At 39.5% G+C, this 21,571-nt stretch overlaps 1 protein-coding gene across 1 annotated transcript in view; it reads left to right on the forward strand.

The window, feature by feature from the left end:
• Positions 1-21,571, forward strand: part of LOC136864267 (nose resistant to fluoxetine protein 6) — a 165,828-nt gene that overhangs the window by 55,094 nt on the left and 89,163 nt on the right. Inside the window, exons 5-6 of the mRNA XM_068226691.1 lie at positions 4,545-4,741; positions 13,598-13,758. Of these exons, the coding sequence (XP_068082792.1) occupies positions 4,545-4,741; positions 13,598-13,758 (358 nt within the window). The remainder of the gene's footprint in view (positions 1-4,544; positions 4,742-13,597; positions 13,759-21,571) is intronic.

Genomic DNA, 21,571 nt, shown 5'->3' on the forward strand with positions numbered 1-21,571 from the left:
TATCAGGGTAACAACCATTCCTGGTGAAGGTAAACCCATTGACAGCCATTTTTTTTACAGTTTGTTTTACTTTGCACTGACACAGATAGGAAAGGGCTAGGAGTGAAAAGGAATTGCCTGGTGTGAAAATGGGAAACCACTGAATAATCATCTTCAGGGCTGCTGACAATGGGGTTCGAACCCACTATCTCCCGGATGCAAACTCACAGCTACGCGCCCCTAACCGCACAGTCAACTTGCCCGGTGACAGCTGTTTTTAGTTTCCCAGTATCTGAGTTCTCTAGCATGACTGCCATAAACAGTGATTAATTAAAGGGGCAGTCCAGGATGGGGAAGGAATCCCTCCTGGGAAATTAAATAGTCCCCCTGAAATTGTTATTTTTTGTTAATATAATGTTTTATAATTTAATCTCAAAATAATTAATGAATTTAAATATCATGTGTTTCAATAATTAGTAAGCCTATCATTTGATCAAAATTCAACAATATATGTGTAGAGCTGCCAGGCTGGTTTAAGATAAGCTTCACTTTTTCCTGCAGACAAACATCCCTCTTCTATTTTGATTTGACTTTCGAGATGAGGATTAGTGCACATTGCATGAGTTTGATAAGTAATTGAAAAGCTTGTATTGAACAGACTTCTGCACATGCACTAATGATAGTTAATATTCGGTTCAGTATTTGTTGTATTACAGTCGAACCTTGATATCTTGAACCTTCATTACTAGAATTTTCAGTATCTCGAAGTAACTTCCATTTCCCAGCACTGCCACTTGTCCTATTCTTCACATGTATTTATTTCTCTATTACTCAAAATTCAGTTACACAAATTTCTCAATTTTTTGAAGCAAACATTTCCTCCCTTGAAGCAAAAAGTACTCTGTAACTCAAATTTTGTTCAATATTAACTGTGCAATACAGCATTTGTGGTTTGTGAGGAAAAGTTAACAAGTGAAGAAAGGGTTACAGCAATGCTGGGAGCTAATTTGATGGGAACCAAAAGACAAACTTCTAGTGACTGGAAAATCGGTGAAGTCTCACTGTTTCTTGGGTATGAATTCATTACTGGTCACATACGAAAGCAACCCCAGAGATCATGGATGACAAGCTCCATGTACGATTCTTGGCTGATTTTGAGGCTTATATATTTTTTTTTGCTAGTTGCTTTACGTCGCGCCGACACAGATAGGTCTTATGGTGACAATGGGACAGGGAAGGGCTAAGAGTGGGAAGGAAGCGGCCGTGGCCTTAATTAAGGTACAGTCCCAGCATTTGCCTGGTGTGAAAATGTGAAACCACGGAAAACCATTTTCAGGGCTGCGGACAGTGGGGTTCGAACCAACTATCTCCCGAATACTGGATACTGACCGCACTTAAGCGACTGCAGGAGGCTTATATAAATGTGGTCTCTGATGTTACCGTGGCCAAGCCTCCTACAGATACCATCAATGCCACTGCTGAGCAAGAATAAGAATAAGATTCCCACAAGAAGATTTTGAGCTGCCTTCTCCTGTACTGTCAGCAGACCAGGTGTTAATTGCAGAGCTATTCTTTGAACCTTCCTACAGATTCAGTGGAATATAAATGACAATGTTTTCACTCCTCTGATGAGGTTGACATCTAAAAGGACATCCGATTGTAAAAAATCATTACCTATGAAGATTCATCTTCCTTCATACCTGACCTCGTAGAGAAACTGGATGTACTGGTACACACACTTCTTCTGATATTGATTTATTTAACTTAAAGGTTGATACTGACTATGATTACAGTAACTGAAATTAAGAGGGTTCCTCCTATTCAATACAAAGATATTTATTAATGTGAATGAGTCACATATCGTTCACATGAGGTACTAGTTTTGGCACTAAACTCGTGCCATCATCAGCCAACAAGTCAAATCAGGCAAACACAATATAACTTTAAAACAACCTTAAAACACACTCTAACACCTGCACAGATGAATATGAAATAAAATATGGTACATGATGATGTTGCATTTCAGTTTAAAATCCATTAAAATGACGATGCCTCCATTGTTGTATACCCATGGCGGTTTGTCCAGTTTGTATATGTCTTTAGTTTTTTAATAAGTTTAATGTCATATGAAGTTAACACTATGTGTGTTCTGTAGTTTGGTTCCGAAAAATAAACATGCATATGAAGAACTTGGTTAGATCCAAAGAATCCATATTGAAGTGGGAATTAGGAATCTATTATTATTATTATTATTATTATTATTATTATTATTATTAAATATACATTTTGGATTTCACAGCAATACCAGTGGTTGTACACATCATTCATTGATTTATTAGCTTCCTCAGCAGATCAGAGGTGCTGTCCAACCCATGATCACGGGTTCAATTCCAACCAACAAAAGAGAACACTAAACCTGAAAGATTGCATTTCATTTCAGTAGATCTACCTATAAAAAGAAAACTATATTACTCATATAACAGCAGCCCTGCAGTGTCTTCCTACAAGGATGTAGAAGTAAACAGGAGTGAAACACCAGCACTCTGTTATCTATATAATTAAGTCAGAAATATGGGGTGAGGAAGTATATACGATGAGGAACGCATGGTTGTTAGCAGTGGTGATCTGACGGACTGATGTATGAGGTGCGTCAGTTGGAGAGGGACGCAGAGCCTGGGCGTCAAGATCAGTCTCCGATGCCTTGTTCTCAGAAATACGTGCAATGTATTTTCTCATTGCTTTTAAGTTTTACAAATGGAACAATGTGTCAGATTATAATGTGCTTTAGATTTCCTTCATTCTCATTTGAGGTTTGGGCTTCACTTATAACCTTGGTAGCCCTTAGTATATGCCACTGCAAGGAAGTCAATTATTGAAAATGGAAAATCAAGATGGAATCGTGGGTCACCACTCAATGAGTTTCACATAGTGGTTAGAGCCATTTCACATTAGATTCAGAGAAAAGTTTTTGAATTTTTGCCTCCAGCGATGTAAGTCATTTTGCAGATTCCTGGGTGAAAAACTTTCCTTATTTCCAAAAATATTCTTTATTTCTTAAACATAACAGGACTTTGGTACAGATAATGTTCTGTGAAAGTTCTTCATTCATATAATGGTTTGCAACTTGCCTGCAAAAGTGAAGGCTCCTACAGGCATTCAAAACAAGTCAACAGTCATAAATAAGGACCATAAAATTTGTAATTAATAATCCAGTAAGACAATTGAGAATTCAGGAAAATTACTAGGGGTTCCACAAACCTACAACCCCTTTAGAGAAATAGCCCCTGCTAAACATATATTTACAACAGGCTGAGGTAAGTTTTTCAATGTTATTACCCAGAATGTCATTAGCTTTATAATCCATGGTGAACTCCTGCTAACATTCCTATATCAACTTACACAACAGAAAGGTCATTTTCAAGTATGAGAAGACTGAAAGACTTACCTGAGTTCAACAGTGAGTTTTAAGCATTTATTCTTTAAAGAAGGAAATGGACTACCTTTAAAAATGTACAACTAGTTGAAGTTCAAGACTGAAAGATGATTTAGGTGCTTTCAAAATATTTGAATATAGGGAAGTAGCCATATCTTTACAATTGGATTTGGTGTGCATTTTTTAAAGGTGAGTTAATTTTCAAGACATTTGCAGTTTGGTAGGCTCTAAAAGTAGTCTGCAAGGAGTTTGCAGTTTTCTTTGTTTCTGTCTGGATGTATGAAGCACAACGAAAGCTGGTGGCTTGATCATTTTGGAGTTCTTTAAATTTTTTTGTAGTAGTTTCTGGTGTTGTTTTAATGTTGAAAGCATTTCTTAGCAAGCAAAGTAAGGGTCCTCGTATTATGAAAAAAAGAAAAGGGCCCAGAAAAGTTTCAAATCGTGAGTCTTGGATAGTTAAATCAAACTACAAAAGCAAACTTTGAAAATATCTTCCGGCCTAAATGCAGTTCCGGAAAAACAATCGCTTGTTTCTTTACTTGTTTTCTTTTTGATCAAATCCTAGAAAAATTAACTTATTTACATAATTCTTTCTGTAATGCATTCCTTGGTTCAATAGCCTCAGGTGTTTTTTTATGTATTGAAAAATGTCCACACTGAATGTAGTTATAAGGGCTGAAGTGAAACTCTGCATTGACTCACATTAGCGCTCGTAGTGGTGCTTAAATGAAACAATGCATTGACTCATATTAGCGCTAGTAGTGGTAGAAAAAGGCAAACTTCTAATCTAATAGACCAATAAATGATAAAGAAAAGGATTTTCAATTTCAGGATTAAATAAAGAATATGCTCTCATTCTTTATTATATTTTATTTACCTAAAATTCGTAGCTCATATTCCTAGGATGTTTTCAACATTGAGTTGCTTGCCATAAGGGCTAGAACTGTGGATATTTCTTTAAGTCTTGTTTATTATTATTATCTAATTATTTTCTAGAGAAGAACTTCTGGGGCAATATGACCCCAAATTTTGTCTTCCGAGAATGAATGTGTTACTACGCTATCTAGTAATGTAGTGCCTGGTTTAATTCAGGTTGCATCCTTTTCATGATTTTATTTACTTTGCTTTACAGAGCAACGCTCAAAGATACTTCAAGCATTCTCAATCTGTTCCAATGGGAAGAAATTGCTTGCCACTTCAAGTTCTGGACAAACTCTGCATGCCATACATGGAATCAGATTCCTCAGCATTGCCTGGGTAGTGATGGGGCACCGTTATACCGATGCCCTTTATGCCCCAACACAGAATGCAGTTCAATTTATGCAAGAGGTGAGTATTTCTTTTTTGTTTTTAAAGATATAAATATACTAGCTGTTTGTTTGGCTTGTGCTGACAACTTGATCTTAATGGCAGCCTGTGCTGAAAGCCTGAAATCAAATATTTTGTAGCTAAAAAAGGGATGCAGTAAGTATAATATGAAAATTAGCATTTCCAAGACTAAAGTGATGTCAGTAGAAAAGAAACCACCCCCTGTGGGTGGGGGACGCAGACAAAGGATACAGCCACAGTAACCCCTGCCTCTCGTAAGAGGATACTAAAAGGGGTGACCAAGGCATGATTATTTTGGAACTGTGAGACTATTTGTGATTAGTACCATTTTATGAGGAACTCAACAGGTCGACGTTACTTATAATTAGTACCACCATGTGAGGAACACCATGGGTCTGCTGCAACTAGGAGTAGTACCCTTATGTGAAAAACACCACGGGTCTGTGGGTAGTACCATCATGTGTATTCCACCGAGGCGGATGGGGGCATTCAACTGTGCGGACTAATGTGCATTTGCAGTATGCTGCGCTGGAATGTGTCAGTTCTCCTGTGTTCAAAATGGGTCTGCGCTACCTATGAGTGGTACCACTTTATGAGAAACACCATGAGTCTACATTGCCTGTGATTAGTACTGTACCACTATGTGAGAATCACCACGGGTTTGGCTGGCACCCGAGATTAGTACCACTATGTAAGGAAAACCATGGGTCTGTGTTACTTGAGAGTAGTACCATTATGTGAGGAACACCATGGCTTTTTGTTGCCTGTGAGCATTACCGTAATGTGTCATATACCATGGGTCTACCTTGCTTATGATTTCATACCACTATGTGAGCAACACCATGAGTATACGTGGCCTGTGATAAGTTCCACTAAGTGAGAAACACCATGGGAATACCAGTGCCTATGATTATTCCCACTACGTGAGGAACACCATGGGTCTGCATTGCTTGTGAATAGTACCCTTATGTGTGAAACACCATTGATTTGTGTTACCTGTGAGTGGTGCTATTGTGTTTGACATACCATGGGTCTACATTACCTGTGATTAGTACCTCCATGTAAGAAATATCATGTGTCTACATTACCTGCAGTTAGTACCACTATAGGAGGAACACCATAGTTCTGCTTTACCAGTGATTTGTACCATTATAAGGGGCTGGTGACCTGGATTTTGGACCCCTTTAGGTAATAAGCATCATCCCAATAATTAAGGCATTTTGAATTGGATCCACTGGTTGTTATTTTTTTTTCACTATAATTTTTTTATCGTCATTCCTTTTAGATTCTATTCAGTGGATACATTTTGGAGTTTTAATCATCATTTCATTCTGTTGCACCTCGTATCATAAGGGACCAATGACCTAGGTGTTAGGCCCCTTTAAATAAGACATCATCATCATCAGAAAAGAAACCTAAAGGGACCCATAGTCTCAGTTTCTTGCCTCTGTAGTTCTAGATGACCAGTAAGACAGACCATGTGTAGTAGAATTATCATCCTTGTACTGTCTTAGTCCTGGCTTGAAGTAAATCTCTTGGCAGCTGATCTTTTTATGTGTGTGTGGCTAGGTATGGAACATTCCCAGTTTGCCTTCCAGAAGGTGCACGGTAAAACCAGATGAAGAGAACAATAGAGGCGAGACCATGATGTGTCCTTGGGTCAGCTGGGAGGACCCCGGCCTGGCTTAGTCATCCCTTCGAGGAAATACTGAAGCAAACTATGAGAGGGCTAGCATGTAACAATATTACAATTTGGCAAAAAGATGACAGGTTCAAGAACAGCAAGATATACGGAATGGAAGCACTGAAGAATGTGGACTGAAAATCAGTGTGGAAAAGAGCAAGATATTGGTCATTACTCAAGGAAACAACATTAACTAGTTATGTTGGTGCATCCACCTAGTTAATACTGTACTAAATCAACTGTGTAACAGATTTAATTCATTATACACTCAAGAATAGATAGTACATGCTTCGAGAATATGTGGATACTTGGAAAGAGAACTAATGCAGAATACAAGACTGGAATCAAGCTGGAGGAAGTTTCTGTCACAGTGTACAAAACCTCTTATGGGATAAAGAAGTGCCAATGAAAGCTAAAGAAACCAAAGAAGGCAATGCTGAGCAGGGCTTTTAAAAGTAGAAAAGATTATGAAGATTGCTGGTTACAAGGATAATGTCCAGATAGAGGAAGGAGATTAATGCTAAAGAAGTATTAAAATTTACATATGATAACAATGACATTTACTGTTGCAATTTTGATGTAGTTTGGTGCTGGTTGCCCATTTTTCACAGTTCCCCCAGCACCTGAAGAGCTGCACGTCGCTTTTAGCAGGGGACGCCCTAACCTTTTCCGAGGAACCATATCTGCTTTGTCCATATAGGCTATTGTAACGATGGGCTTGCCACACCCAAAGGCATTTTATACCTACTGCCAGGTTCAAAATTAAGTCGCCCCTAACATGGAGACAGACGCCTTTTGTAGCCGCTCCTCTGGAGTACAGACACTACGGGTATGCCCCTTCCGCCATCTCTGCCATACCGAAGTCCACCTTCTCCGCCGTAGATGCCGTTGAGGTCTTCACTCGTAACCCTGAGTTGGGACCCATACCAGATGTTACACACCGGGTCAGTGTGCTCTGGGACTCACATAGGCAGGGGCGCCACTCCCTGGGTAGGGCTGCCTCCGAAGAGGGTTCCTACCTGCTACCTGCTACAGCCATGCCTGAAGAAGCCTTTGGTGGAGATCATAGAGTTGTGATAGGAAAATTGAAAGTTGGAAAGATTGAAAAACCCCAATTAAGAAGAGAGAAAAGAATTAAAGTATGAAAGTTGAAGGAGAAAAGCATACAAGAAGAATTTCAAAGGGAAATAATACCCTTGGTATCCAGGACAGAGGTGGGGAATGTTGAAGAGGAATGGAAAAGATTTAAGGAAGCACTGGTTGGATGTGCAGAAAAGGTGTGTGGTAGAACATCAGGAAATGTAAAAGACAAAGAATCACACTGGTGGAATGATAGGGTAAAGATTAAAGTGAAGGAAAAAAAAAAAAATGGCATGCAAAGCATGGAAAACATCTAAGACTGAAGAAAGTAGAAGAAAATATGTGGAGGCAAAGAATTTGGCCAAGAAAGTAGTCGTGGAAGAAAAGAGGAAAAGCTGGGCCTTATTCACACAGAAACTGAGAGATGATACGCAGGGCAGCAAGAAATTACTGTATGGTATCTTAAGAAACAAAAAGAGAGATCAAGTAAACACCAGATTTGTGAAGGATGAAGGTGGCATAATTTTAACAAAGCCAGGAGAAATAAGAAATAGATGGAGAGAGTATTTTCAGAAGCTGCTGAACATAAGAACGGATGACCGTCATTCACTGGACGACCAGGAAAGGCAATTAATTGATGATGAAATGGATAAAGAAATTACAATGAATGAAATTGAAAAGGCAGTAAAAAAGATGAAGAATGGAAAAACTGGAAATTTCAGTGGAGATGATAAAGGCAGCTGGAGCTGTAGGCCTGCAGTGGACATATCGGGTTCTCAGGAATGTCTGGGAGAATAAGGAGGTCGCTGAAGATTGGCAAAAAGGAATAATCATCCCAATTTTCAAGAAAGGTGATAAGAAAGTTTTGAGGAACTACAGGGGAATTACTCTAATATCCCATGTTGCTAAGATAATGGAAAGGATACTGGAAAGTAGAATAAGGTTGAGGGTTGAGAATCAGATACAGGAAAATCAGTTTGGTTTCAGAAGTGGAAGGTCAACAATAGAGCCCATTTTCATTATGAGACAACTAATGGAAAAGCATTGGGAGTACGGGAATGATATGGTGATGACATTCATTGACATTCAAAAGGCATATGACAGTGTCCCCAGGACGAAAGTTTGGGACAGTCTGGTGCAAAAAGGAATTGTACAGGGATTACTAAAAATGATCATGGCATTATATAAGGAATGTTGTAGTTGCGTGCAAACACAAGTTGGCAGGACAAGTTGGTTCAAAATAACTAGTGGGCTGAGACAGGGAAGTGTTCTATCACCAATCCTGTTTACAATAGTAATGGATGACATCATGAGAACAGCAAAAGCATCATATGGAGGAAGAGAAACGAACATGATGTTATTTGCAGATGATATTGTGATTTGGGGAGAAGACGACAGGAAGGTTCAAGAACAGTTGAATGTGGTGAATGGGAAGATTGAAGAATGTGGATTGAAAATAAGTGTAGAAAAGAGTAAAACTCTTGTTATGACTAGAGGGGAGAAAGAAGGGAAAGGTCAGATTAGACTTGCAGACAAGCCCCTGGAAGTAGTGGAAACGTTTAAATACCTGGGGAGTGAATTAATGGAGAATGCTCGACTGGATGCTGAGATTAGTAAAAGGATTCAAGCTGGAAGTTGTTTCTATCATAGTGTAAGAAACATGTTATGGGACAAAGATGTGTCAACGGAAGCAAAGGATACTATGTACAAGATGTATTACGTACCCATAACAACTTACGGAGCAGAAACTTGGACAATGACAAAGAAGGATGAGAGTCGAATACAGGCAGCCGAAATGAAGTTCTTGAGGAGTATGATACAGAAGAGTAGAAGAGACAAAATAAGGAATGAGAAAATTGGGAAGAAATTGGAGTGGAAAAAATGAATGAAAAAATAGAGAAGAGCCGACTAAGATGGTTTGGGCACATAAAGCGAATGAGCGACGAAAGAATGCCAAAAAAGGTGATGGAAATGCAAATCCAAGGAAGGAGAGGCCGTGGCCAACCACGATTGAGATGGAAGGATACCATCCAACGCAGCATTATAGAAAGAAACCTGGACTGGGACACAGTGTTGGAGGAGGAGTGGTGGAAAGACCGAAGAAAGTGCAGAGGAATCATATTTACCCCTACCCGGCTACAGCTGGATAAAGGGAAATGATGATGATGATGATGATGATGATGATGATGATGATGATGATGATGATGATGATGATGATGATGAACAATGACATTTACGATAAGATACAAAAGTTGAAAACTAGAAAAGTGGCTGGAATTTATAAGATTTCAGGGGATATACTAAAGACAATGGGTTGGGATATAGTACCATATCTGAAGTACTTATATCATTATTGTTTGGTTGAAGGAGCTATACCAAATGAATGGAGAGTTGCAATAGTAACCCTTGTGTATAAAGGAAAGGGTGATAGACATAAAGCTGAAAATTACAGGCCAGTAAGTTGCATGTAAGCTTGGGAAAGGCATTCTTTCTGATTATATTAGACATGTTTGCAAAATTAATAACTGGTTCGATAGAAGGCAGTTCGGTTTTAGGAAAGGTTATTCCCCTGAAGCTCAACTTGCAGGATTCCAGCAAGATATAACAGATATTTTGGGTTCAGGAGGTCAAATGAACTGTATCGCAATTGACCTGTCTAAATCATTTGATAGGGTGGATAATGGGAGACTACTGGCAAAAATGAGTGCAATTGGACTAGACAATAGAGTGAATGAATGGGTTGCTATATTTCTAGAAAATAGATCTCAGAGAATTAGAGTAGGCGAGGCTTTATCTGACCATTTAATAATTAAGAGGGGAATTCCTCAAGGCAGTATTATTGGACCTTTATATTTTCTTATATATATATAAATGATATGAGTAAAGAAGTGGAATCAGAGGTAAGGCTTTTTGAGGATGATGTTATTCTGTATAGAGTACTAAATAAGTTACAAGATTGTGAGCAACTGCAAAATGACCTCAATAATTTTGTGAGATGGATAGCAGGCAATGGTATGTTGATAAACGGGGTTAAAGGTCAGGTTGTGAGTTTCAAAAATAGGAAAAATCCTCTCAGTTTTAATTACGGCATTAATGTGGTGAAAGTTCCTTTTAGGGATCATTGTAAGTGTCTGGATGTTTATATAAGGGAAGATCTTCATTGGGGTAATCACATAAATGGGATTGTTAATAAAGGGTACAGATCTCTGCACATGGTTATGAGGGTGTTTAGGGGTTGTAGTAAGGATGTAAAGGAGAGGGCATATAAATCTCTGGTAAGACCCCAACTAGAGTATGGTTCCAGTCGGTGGGACTCTTACCAGGATTACTTGATTCAAGAACTGGAAGAAATCCAAAGTAAAGCAGCTTGATTTGTTCTGGGTGATTTCCGACAAGAGAGTAGCGTTACAAAAATGTTGCAAAGTTTAGGCTGGGAAGACTTGGGAGAAACAAGACGAGCTGCTCGACTAAGTGGTATGTATGGAAAATTCTAAATTCCCATGGAGGGAATTAGATATTTTTCACCAATCAGTGGGTAGGGTCTGACACATCCCACTCTGATGAAACACTGGTTAATAGAGCAAATGCCTGAAAAGCCTTACATCTGATAAGTGGTATGTTCCAAGCTGTAGCGGTGAAATGGCATGGAATGACATTAGTAGACGATTAAGTTTGAGTGGCGTCTTTAAAAGTAGGAAAGATCACAATATGAAGGTAAAGTTGGAATTCAAGAGGACAAATTGAGGCAAATACTCATTTATAGGAAGGGGAGTTAGGGATTGGAATAACTTACCAAGGGAGATGTTCAATTAATTTCCAGTTTCTTTGAAATCATTTAAGAAAAGGCAAGGAAAACAACATATAGGGAATCTGCCACCTGGGCAACTGCCCTACATGCAGATCAGTATAGATCAATTGATTGATACACATGGTTTATATTCAAATATGTCTGCTCCATTTCTGTTATAACATTATGTTACACGAATGTCACTAGTTTATTCCTTTCCATTTCCTATATTGGCCCATTAGTATTTTTTTCTGTCCTTTTCTTTTATTATCTGTATTTATCTTTTGGTCTTTCCTATTTTCCTATCTTTATCTGTGGCCCTATTCTCTCTGCATGAGGACAGAAGATCTTCCAAGTTTGCCTTCTACTGACAAGGAAACCCTTCCATCTGTTAGTCTCTGATCTGACTGAGATTTGGTACGATGATTTCAGTAGGAATGTTTTATTCAGCCATATCAAAATTAGATGCACAGTTGTATACTTAGCACCTGTTTTGGAGTGTCAAAGTTTGCTCATTTAAGCACCGCATAGACAGGAGAGAGTGGCAGGAAGCAGGCTGAGGGAAGGCTGCCTATCACCAACAGCGGAAGCACTACGGTGGGTTCAAAAGTTGGACATTCAGATATGATAACACAAACACTAATGCCTGAAGTGAATCAATGCTTTTTGTTATTGTGGATATTTTGTATTGTAGGAAAAATGCAGAGAGCAACAGCAGCCTCTGTATTTAGTTTTCTATGATCTGGAAAAAGCTTTGATTCAGTACCAAGATCTGCTATGTGGAAAGAATTGAGACATTTTGGATGTTCTGAACGTTATATGGAATTGGTTCAAGCTCTTTATGATGGCATGTCTGGACAGGTTCTTCATGGTAACTCAGTATCAGATTCATTCCCCATCACTCATGGATTGAAACAAGGCTGTGTGCTTGCTCCTACACTCTTTGCACTGTACATGGCTGCCATGCTGCATGAATCATCTGCAAACAACTTAAGCATGGAGATTTAATTTTGTTTTGATGGAGGTCTTTTCAATCTGGCAAGACTTCACTCACAAAGACGTACTCTGGTTACCTGGGTGACAGAACTGCAGTATGCCGATGACACCGCATCTCCTGCTCTAACATCTGCAGAACTACAACACCCAATCAACTGCTTTAAAACTGCATGTGATCACTTTGGTCCTGCCATTAATGTGAAAAAAATGAAGGTACTTGCACAACCTGCTCCAGGATTAACTCTTCCTGAGTTCAGTATCTCCATCTTAGACACAACACTGGAGCAGTTTGATCACTTTTCATATCTTGGAAGCATCTTGTCTAAACAGTGTACCTGTGAACAAGATGTTGATAAAACAATTGGGGCTGCTCATGCAGCATTCAGGCAGTTAATGCACAGAGTCTTCATGAATAATGACCTTAAACTGCATATCAAACTCATGGTGTACAAAGCTGTTGTCATTTCCAAGCTAATATATGGCTGTGAAACTTGAACACACTCTCATTGTGATATAAAAATTCTTGAACGCTTTCACCAACAAAAAATGAGGTACATCTTGAATATTAAGTAGGAGGATTATGTGACCAACACGGCACTTCTCGACATAGCGCAGCTAAATAGCATTGAGGCAACAATCATCGCTCATCAACTGAGATGGTTAGGCCATGTTCACCACATGAGTGATACCAGGCTTCCGCACCAAATTCCTTATTGTGAACTTTGCTCCGGCAGTGGACCTCATGCAGCCCCTCTTAAGTGTTTCAAGGACCAACTGAAACACATCATGAAGACAACTGGTATAAATATACAGACATGGGAAGAATGTGCTGTGGACTGTTCACTGTGGCGGAACATTACATCCACCGCTGTCAGCTTGTTCGAAAGAGAAGGCCGCAGACATCAAGAGGCCAAGCAACAAGCAAGAAAGCTCAGTCAATTACAACCCCGCCCTCCTGCATCCGTTCAGTGTGATTTGTGTGGGCGTATATTTTATGCCAAGATTGGTCTGTTTAGTCATCGCAAATACATCCATAAACTGAGTTGAACTGCTCACTTTAAGCAGGAAGAAGTTATATATACTCAGATCGAGTTACAGCTGATGACGACAATATATTGTATATTATGTATATAATTTCCTTGCCATACGCTAGTAGTAATAATAATTTATGTAGGTGTGTAGCATTGCTACAACAACTTAAATGCATGATTCTCTCTTCTATCTTTCCTACCAAACCTCTCTTAGCCAATTGTTTTGCTCTTGAATTTGATAATCACCCATATCAAGGAATACTTTTCTCTCGTTTTAGCTTGTCAGCGACTGGAAGAATGTAGGAATCACTAATGCTACACTGTCTGTAGATACTTTCTTTGTACTTAGTGGAGTCCTGGTCTCCTATGTCTTTTTCAAGCGGATACCCAAGACCAACTCCTTCAACATTCCAATGTTTTATATTCACAGGTATTTACGGTAAGTAGAATTATAATTTTCTCTCTCTTTTACACTTTGTTTTTTATAATGAAATCCATTTCTCTCCACTTCTGACTAATTTACTGTAATTTATAACCGTGAAGTTCTTCATTCTGCCAAAACTAATTCAGTATAACATAAATTTAAAAAACATGGTAAAAATAGAACATTTATTGACAGATTGTACAAGGACAAATCAAAAAGCAAGTTACACTGGCTTGCCACAAGAGCACACTGTGTGCCGTGGCCAATGAGGAACAAGCTACAATAACTGCTGACACGTCCGATAGGAAAGTTGGTATGGTATCCCGTCGTGTTGTGTATGCAGAGCGGGCTAGGCTCAATGGTGCATCAACTGGATAATCACTCCAAATTGGAGGAATGTGCAATGATCAGATTTCTATGGCCTAAACAGCTCAATTGCATGGACATTCATTGTGATATCACTGCTGTATTTGGTGAGCGTGCAATTTCTCACTCAGGTATTGTAAAATGTGTAAGCAATTTGATGCCGAATGCACAGATCTCACGGACGAATATCACAAAGGCAAGCCTGCAACATCCAGTAGCATTGCAAATGTTGACCGTATGGATGGGATCATTAGAGAGAATGGGCGCATAACACTGCAGGAAATTGCCAGCATGCTGAACATATTGTTTGGCAGTATGTTCTCCATTGTTCATCAGCACCTTGGATTTCGTAAACTGTGTCAAAGATGGGTCCCACGTCTGCTCACTTGCAATTTTGGAATGGTATTCTGTGGAGGGCAACGAATTTCTGCAGTAAATCATCACAGGGGATGAAACGTGGGTCTACCACTTCACCCCCGAAACAAAGAGAACATCGATGGAATGGGTGCACACCACATCACCACCACAAAAGGAGGCCAAGGTCCAACCTTCAGCAAGAAATATAATGGCAGCAATGTTCTTTGACATGGAGGATGTGGTGCACATGGAATTTAAACCGAAAGGCACGACAGTCAACTTGGCTTTGTATTGTCAAATGTTGAACAGGTTGCATAAGGCAATTAAAGAAAAGCAGTGGCTAAATTGAGGGCCAGTGTGATTTTGTTGCATGATAAGGCAACACCTCACATGGCCCACCAAACGTCTGAACTGCTGCAGCAATTCGAGTGGGAGGTATAGCAACATCCTTCATACAGTCCAGACTTAGTGCCATGCGATTGTCATGTGTTTGGTAAGATGAAAAAGGATTTTGGTGGATGACGATTCTGAAACGATGAGGAGATGAAAGCAGCTCTCTCCATGTGGTTACATAGCACTGGAGGTGTTTTCTACACATCCGTAATCGAAAAATTAGTTGACCGTTCCGAGAAATTTTACAGTCTCTTGGGGACTACGTGGAAAAGTGAACTTACATTGTATATTGCCATAGCCACGTTGCCTATGTGTATGTAGTTTCTTGAATGGCCATAACTTGGAAGTGTTACTTACTTTTTGATTTGCCCTCATACCTGAACAACATACTATTAATTAAAAAGAGAATGACATGTTTCACTCTTGAAAGAACATCAGATTTTATCAAATCACACTTCAACATTTCTTAAAATATATATATTATGAATTGTTGCTGTATATTATTAAGAAATGTAAAAACTCTGTTTATACCCTGTTTACACACAATACTTATTAGATTACCCACTCTTTAATCTATTAAATTAAATAACATCATACTAAAGCACAACAATTCAAACTCCATTAATTATACAATTTAGTAATTCACTAATGCTCATTAAACAACCCCTAAATCATTACCGAAACAATTAAAAATATGACGATGATGAAATAATAATAATAATTTTGAAAAGCAATATTTGATGGTAAATGTCCAGAGAAAGCCAAGAAGAAATTAGGCAGTAAATGTACAGAAGAAAGAAAACAACACAGAGAAAGGATGAAAAAGTTTTGGGAACACACGAAGAAGAGAACTGCTTCATGTGGTCCTCAGATGGTCTAATCGAGTGAATAATAATAATAATAATAATAATAATAATAATAATAATAATAATAATAATAATAATAATAATAATCCCATGTGAGGATTTACCGGTTACCTCCATCAGGCGCATCCCATTGGAATTGGGGAAGCTCGCTGGCTCTGCCGCCAGCAGAGTCAGAGGGTAGTAGGGAAATAAAATACCACCGTGAAAAAAAAAAACTGGTCCCTTGCCAGGGTTACGGCGAAGACTGCTAAATGACCAGAAGCCAGAAAACATCTTGAGGCAACCTCTAGGGCTAACAACCCTAGTTGTAAAAGGATGGGTACCCGTCCAAAGCAAAGTCAAGTCAAAAAGCATGATGGCACAACATTTCAAGAAACATACCTCAGGGGGTAAATCTTCGGATAAATCCCTCGTCGTGAATGCCATGGCGCACGAGTCTCGTTCGTATTCTGGGGGAGACTCGACATCATGCAAGAGACGAGTCGGAGCGTCTCGGTGTACCCCGAAGAGTCAAAAACTCAGGCCAAAATCTAAAACCTTTCTAGCAACTTTCAACATAAATTCACTTACACAAACTGGCAAGCTGAAAACCCTCACCAAAGCTCTTCACAAAAATCAGATATCCATAGTGGCCCTACAGGAAACAAGGTACCCAGATGAAGAGATTTTTGAATCTGAAGGCTACCGATTTTTCAAGAGCAAAGCGCAAAGAGGAATCCTCAATGGAGCTGTGATGCTTGGAACCGCGTTTGCTGTTAGAACCAAGATCCTTAAATCGGTTGCAAATTTCGAACCTGTGAATGACAGATTGTTTATACTCACAATTAAATGCGTGAACAAAACCTACGCCCTAGTTAACGCACATGGTCCTACAAACGATAAGAACAAGTCTGATCCAGACGAAGTTGATAATTTCTGGGACCTACTGGATGAAAAATTGAACAAAATCCCCAAACACCATGTCAAGCTCCTTTTGGGTGACTTCAATGCCCAACTAGGTCGTGAGCAGAAGTACAAGAAAGTTATAGGAAATTACCCTGCTCACAAAAGAACCAATCCCAACGGCAAAAGACTGGTGACCATTTGCGAAAATCACAACCTGCAAGTCATGTCGACCCACTTTCGCCATCCACCCAGAAAGCAAATGACTTGGCGTTCTCCCGTCCAAGCTCTCGGAGAGTTCCAAATTGATCATGTTGCGATCTCCAGGAGAAACAGCCCTGAGATTATGAATGTCAAGGTAAAGAAAGGCATCAATGTGGCCTCAGATCATTATATGTCTCTTATCAAATTCAAACCAATTCCCACAAACACAAGGAAGACAACCAAACAGATCACACGCTTCGACAATGATAAACTTCGGCAAAGGGTCGAGGAGTTCCAGGAGAAGGCTAGACCAAATGACTGTGACTTTAACAACGCCAAAAGTCTCCTTGTTGAGGCCGCCAAAGACGTTGCAGAAATCAAGAGAAGCAAAAAGCATGCCTGGTGGAATAGTACCTGCGAATCAGTCCTCCAAGAAAGACTCAATGCGTGGAAACAGTACAACTCTACGAAATCAGAAAATGATTGGGAAACCTACAAAACCCAACATGCCCAAGCAGCTAGGGTGTTCAGAACTGAGAAACGTAAATACGAAAAATCTCTCATTGAAAATATAGAACAAAACTTTAGGAAGAATGAAAGCAGAGAGTACTACAGAGCCTTCAAATGCAAACTCACTGGCTATAAACCACCATCTCTATGCTTTGAGCGAACGGACGGCACACTGGCGACGTCAAATGAAGAAAATTGCAGCATTCTGGCAGATTACTTCAAGAATTTACTTAATTGCTCTAAACCGCAAAGCGCCATTGAGACCAAGGAACCCTTACTCAGGTACCCAGATTCCAGACCACCCGACAGAGATGAAATCAAGCGTCACATTGCCCGTCTCAAAAATAACAAAGCGCCGGGGGAAGACTCAGTAGTAGCAGAACTATGGAAATATGCCCCAGAAGAATCACTTGATATCTTGCAAAAGCAAATAGAAGATATTTGGAACAAGGAGACCCTACCCGAAGATTGGAAAATAGCTTTGATCCATCCATTACACAAAAAAGGCAGCATGAAGAACATCAACAACTACAGAGGAATATCTTTGCTACCCGTGACTTACAAAATTCTATCACTTGCCATCCTGGAGCGTTTGGAAGCACAAGTCGAACATCAAATAGGCGAATACCAAGGAGGGTTCAGAAAAGGTCGCTCAACAGCTGAACAGATCCAAAATCTCAAAACGATCATCAGATATTGTACACTAAGGTCCAAGCAGTATGTGTCTGTCTTTGTGGACTTTAAGAAAGCGTACGACTCCATTGACTGGGAAGTCCTGCTAAACATCTTAAATTAATTTGGAGTTGATTTGAAACTGCTGGCATTAATTAGAGCCACTCTGACCGATACAAAATCCAAGGTGAAGTTCCACAGATGTCTCTCGCATTCCTTTGACATCAAAACAAGAGTCCGACAAGGTGATGGGCTATCCCCGATACTCTTCAACTGTGTTCTTGAAAAGATCATCAGAACCTGGCGGGCGAGATTACAGGAAACCAACTACAGTCCATGGAGAATAGGAACGAAATCCAAGGGGATCGCAACAAACTGCTTAGCATTTGCCGATGATATTGCTGTTCTCTCAACCGACATAGAAACCGCTAGAGCTCAAGTTGAAATTTTAAAGGAAATTGCCAAACAAACGGGTTTGCAGATATCGTTTGAGAAAACAGAAGTAATGACTAACATCAAAGAGGCTCCACCAAAACTCCATACAAAATACGGGGACATCACCCGAGTAGACAAATTCAAATACCTGGGTGAGATCATCATGAAAAATGGACTGGACAAAGAAGCACTTCAGGAGCGAGTACGCAAACTGGAAATAGCCTTAAAAGTAATAAAGGTGATAAGGAAAATTTAGAGAACTATCGTCCTGTGAGTTTGTTATCACACCTTTAAAAGCTCCTGACTAAAATTGTAACCAACCGCCTCACAAGAGAACTGGATTTTTATCAACCTGACGAGCAAGCGGGATTTCGTAAAGGCTTCTCAACTGTTGAACACATCCAGACTATTCGTCTTCTTCTGGAGAAAACCACTGAGTACAACATCAAGATTCATCTGGCCTTCATTGATTATAAAAAAGCTTTTGACTCAGTGGAGATCTGGGCAATCATGAAGGCACTTAAAAATGCCATGATAAACTCAAGGTATATAAAGCTTCTGGAAAACATTTATGATCAAGCAACAATGGTAGTCAGAGTGGACGAAGACCTCATCACCAATAAAATCCCAGTTGGCAAAGGAGTTCGACAAGGTGACACAATCTCTCCAAAGCTGTTTACCCTTGCCTTGGAAGATGTATTCAAAACCCTTCATTGGGATAATAAAGGAATAAAAATCAACGGGGTATATTTGAACCACCTGCGTTTTGCCGATGACATTGTGCTCATAAGTGAAAATCTAGATGAGCTAGAAAGCATGATCCAAGAATTAAAAACTGCTTCTGCTAAGATTGGTTTGGAAATGAACATTAATAAAACGAAAATACTAAGCCCAGAGAGTCGACCACTTAAAACGGGAAACCAATATATAGAAGCTGTCGATGAGTACATCTATCTTGGACACAAGATAAAACTTGGAAAAGACAACCAACGTGCAGAAATTCCTCGCAGAATAGGTATGAGTTGGACTGCATTCCGAAAATTAAGATTAATCCTCACTAACAAGGATGTTCCAATTAACCTGAAGACCAAGGTTTATAATACGTGCGTGCTGCCAGTTACAACTTACGGTCTGGAAACGATGACTCTGACGAAGGAAAGTGCTCGCAAGCTTCAGCGAACACAACGAGCCATGGAGCGACATGCTAGGGATCAGCCTTAGGGATAAGATCCGTTCAGAGGACATCAGGAGAAGAACTAATATAACAGACATCCTAGAGATAGTAGCAAAACTAAAATGGCAATGGGTAGGACACGTAGCTCGACAAGACTACAACAGGTGGACCTTTAGGATTGTTCACTGGAGACCATGGGGACACAAGAGAGGCATTGGAAGACCCCTGAAGAGATGGCTCGACGACATAAAGCTGTTGGCTGGAACACGCTGGTTCCAAGTGGCTCAAGACCGAAGACGATGGAAGCACATGGAAGAGACCTATATCCAGCAGTGGATTGAAATAGGCTAGAAAAGAAGAAGAAGAAGAAGAAGAAGAAGAAGAAGAAGAAGAAGAAGAAGAAAGTTAGGTTCCGTATTGAGTTGAGACTATGCTTAAAGTAAATACAAAATTTTAATATTCCACCTTCTCAATACTAAAAAATCATGTGATGTTTTTACAAAAACATTACAATGACATTAAAAGGGTACTAGTTTCGGTCCACTGTGGACCATCATCAGCCTAGCCAAATTACAACAGTAAAAGACATAGTGATAAAAATAGTATGGAGAAATGAGAGGATCTAAAAGGATGGGATGGTGGTGGAATGACAGATAAAAGCCGTATTTGCAAATAATGATAAAAGTAACAGAAGTGTTCACAATGACAAGTAAAATCTTGTGAAGTCACGTAAAAACTCTTGATGAGATAGTCAGGTTGGCAGTTGCTCCTCTGTTGCACGATTGACATATATAACTACGTATATGCTTCTAGAAAGTTGTAGATGTGAGTTCCACTTTTGCGTAGAGGGAAGATTGTCCAATGAGACTAGCACCAGATTAAAATTGACAAAGTTGAACCTGTTCTATGGTGGAATTAAAGGCTTTCTGTGTTGAACAGAAGTCTCAGTTCAATCGGGACCCCAATGAACCTGGGGAAAGAAGATAGTATTAACGCGGTAATCGGATAGAGAACAAGCGAGGCACCGGAAAATATAAACGATGACTCACCTTGCGCTGCGTGGAACAAACTTGCTGGATTGAATGCAACTTACGGAGTGAGCGTGGCGCGGAGTAGATCAGCAGAAAAGGGGTAGGTGAATACGGAGGAGAGGAATGACGTAAGTAGTGGAGGGTGGGAGGGATGGGAAGGTTCAAGGCGGGGTGGACGGGAGAGGAAGTGAAGGTGTTTGTACTGTCGGGGGACCCTTGATTGACTTAAAGAAAGAATTTTGAACGACCGATTTGTTTTTTCTGTAATAAGTAATGAAAAGGTCAAATAAAATATTGGGTTTCTCAGTTATTTCGTTAAGGTTATAGTTGGCATTAAAGTATTGATCTAAATGAATGTAAAAGTTCTCTATTATATTGAGTAGAGGTCCTTTCTTAGCTATTTTGAGAATGTCCATGTCTGTTTCAATATTCGTGAATTTGTGGTTATAGTCGACCATATGTTGGCCGATAGCTGAAAATTTGTTGTATCTGACTGCATTGAAATGTTCTAAATATCCAATGTTGAAGCTCCGGCCGGTTTGCCCCACATAAGAAATATTAGAGCATGTGTTACATTTAATCTTGTAGACGCCTGATTTTGTGTACCTATTTATTTTATTAACACGTGATGTGTTATGTAAGATTTGTGTGTTGTTGTTGTTGGTTTTAAAGGCTATTTTCATACCTTTTTTCTTTAAAACGTTGGTGATCTTGTGAATTCCATTGACGTAAGTGAAGATGGAAAAAGAGTCATGTTTAGGTGGTTCTTTTTTAAGTGTGGTTTTGGGGCGAAATTTATGTTTGTTAATGATGTTTTCTATGAAATGGCTATTGAAGCCATTGAATCTGGCGATGTAGCGGATAGTATTCAATTCGGTATGAAGATCATTTTTATTCATAGGAACGTTGAATGCTCTATGTACAAGACTGTTATATGT

This window comes from Anabrus simplex, chromosome 1 (genome assembly GCF_040414725.1).
Source record: "Anabrus simplex isolate iqAnaSimp1 chromosome 1, ASM4041472v1, whole genome shotgun sequence".
In the NCBI taxonomy this organism is placed as follows: domain Eukaryota; kingdom Metazoa; phylum Arthropoda; class Insecta; order Orthoptera; family Tettigoniidae; genus Anabrus; species Anabrus simplex.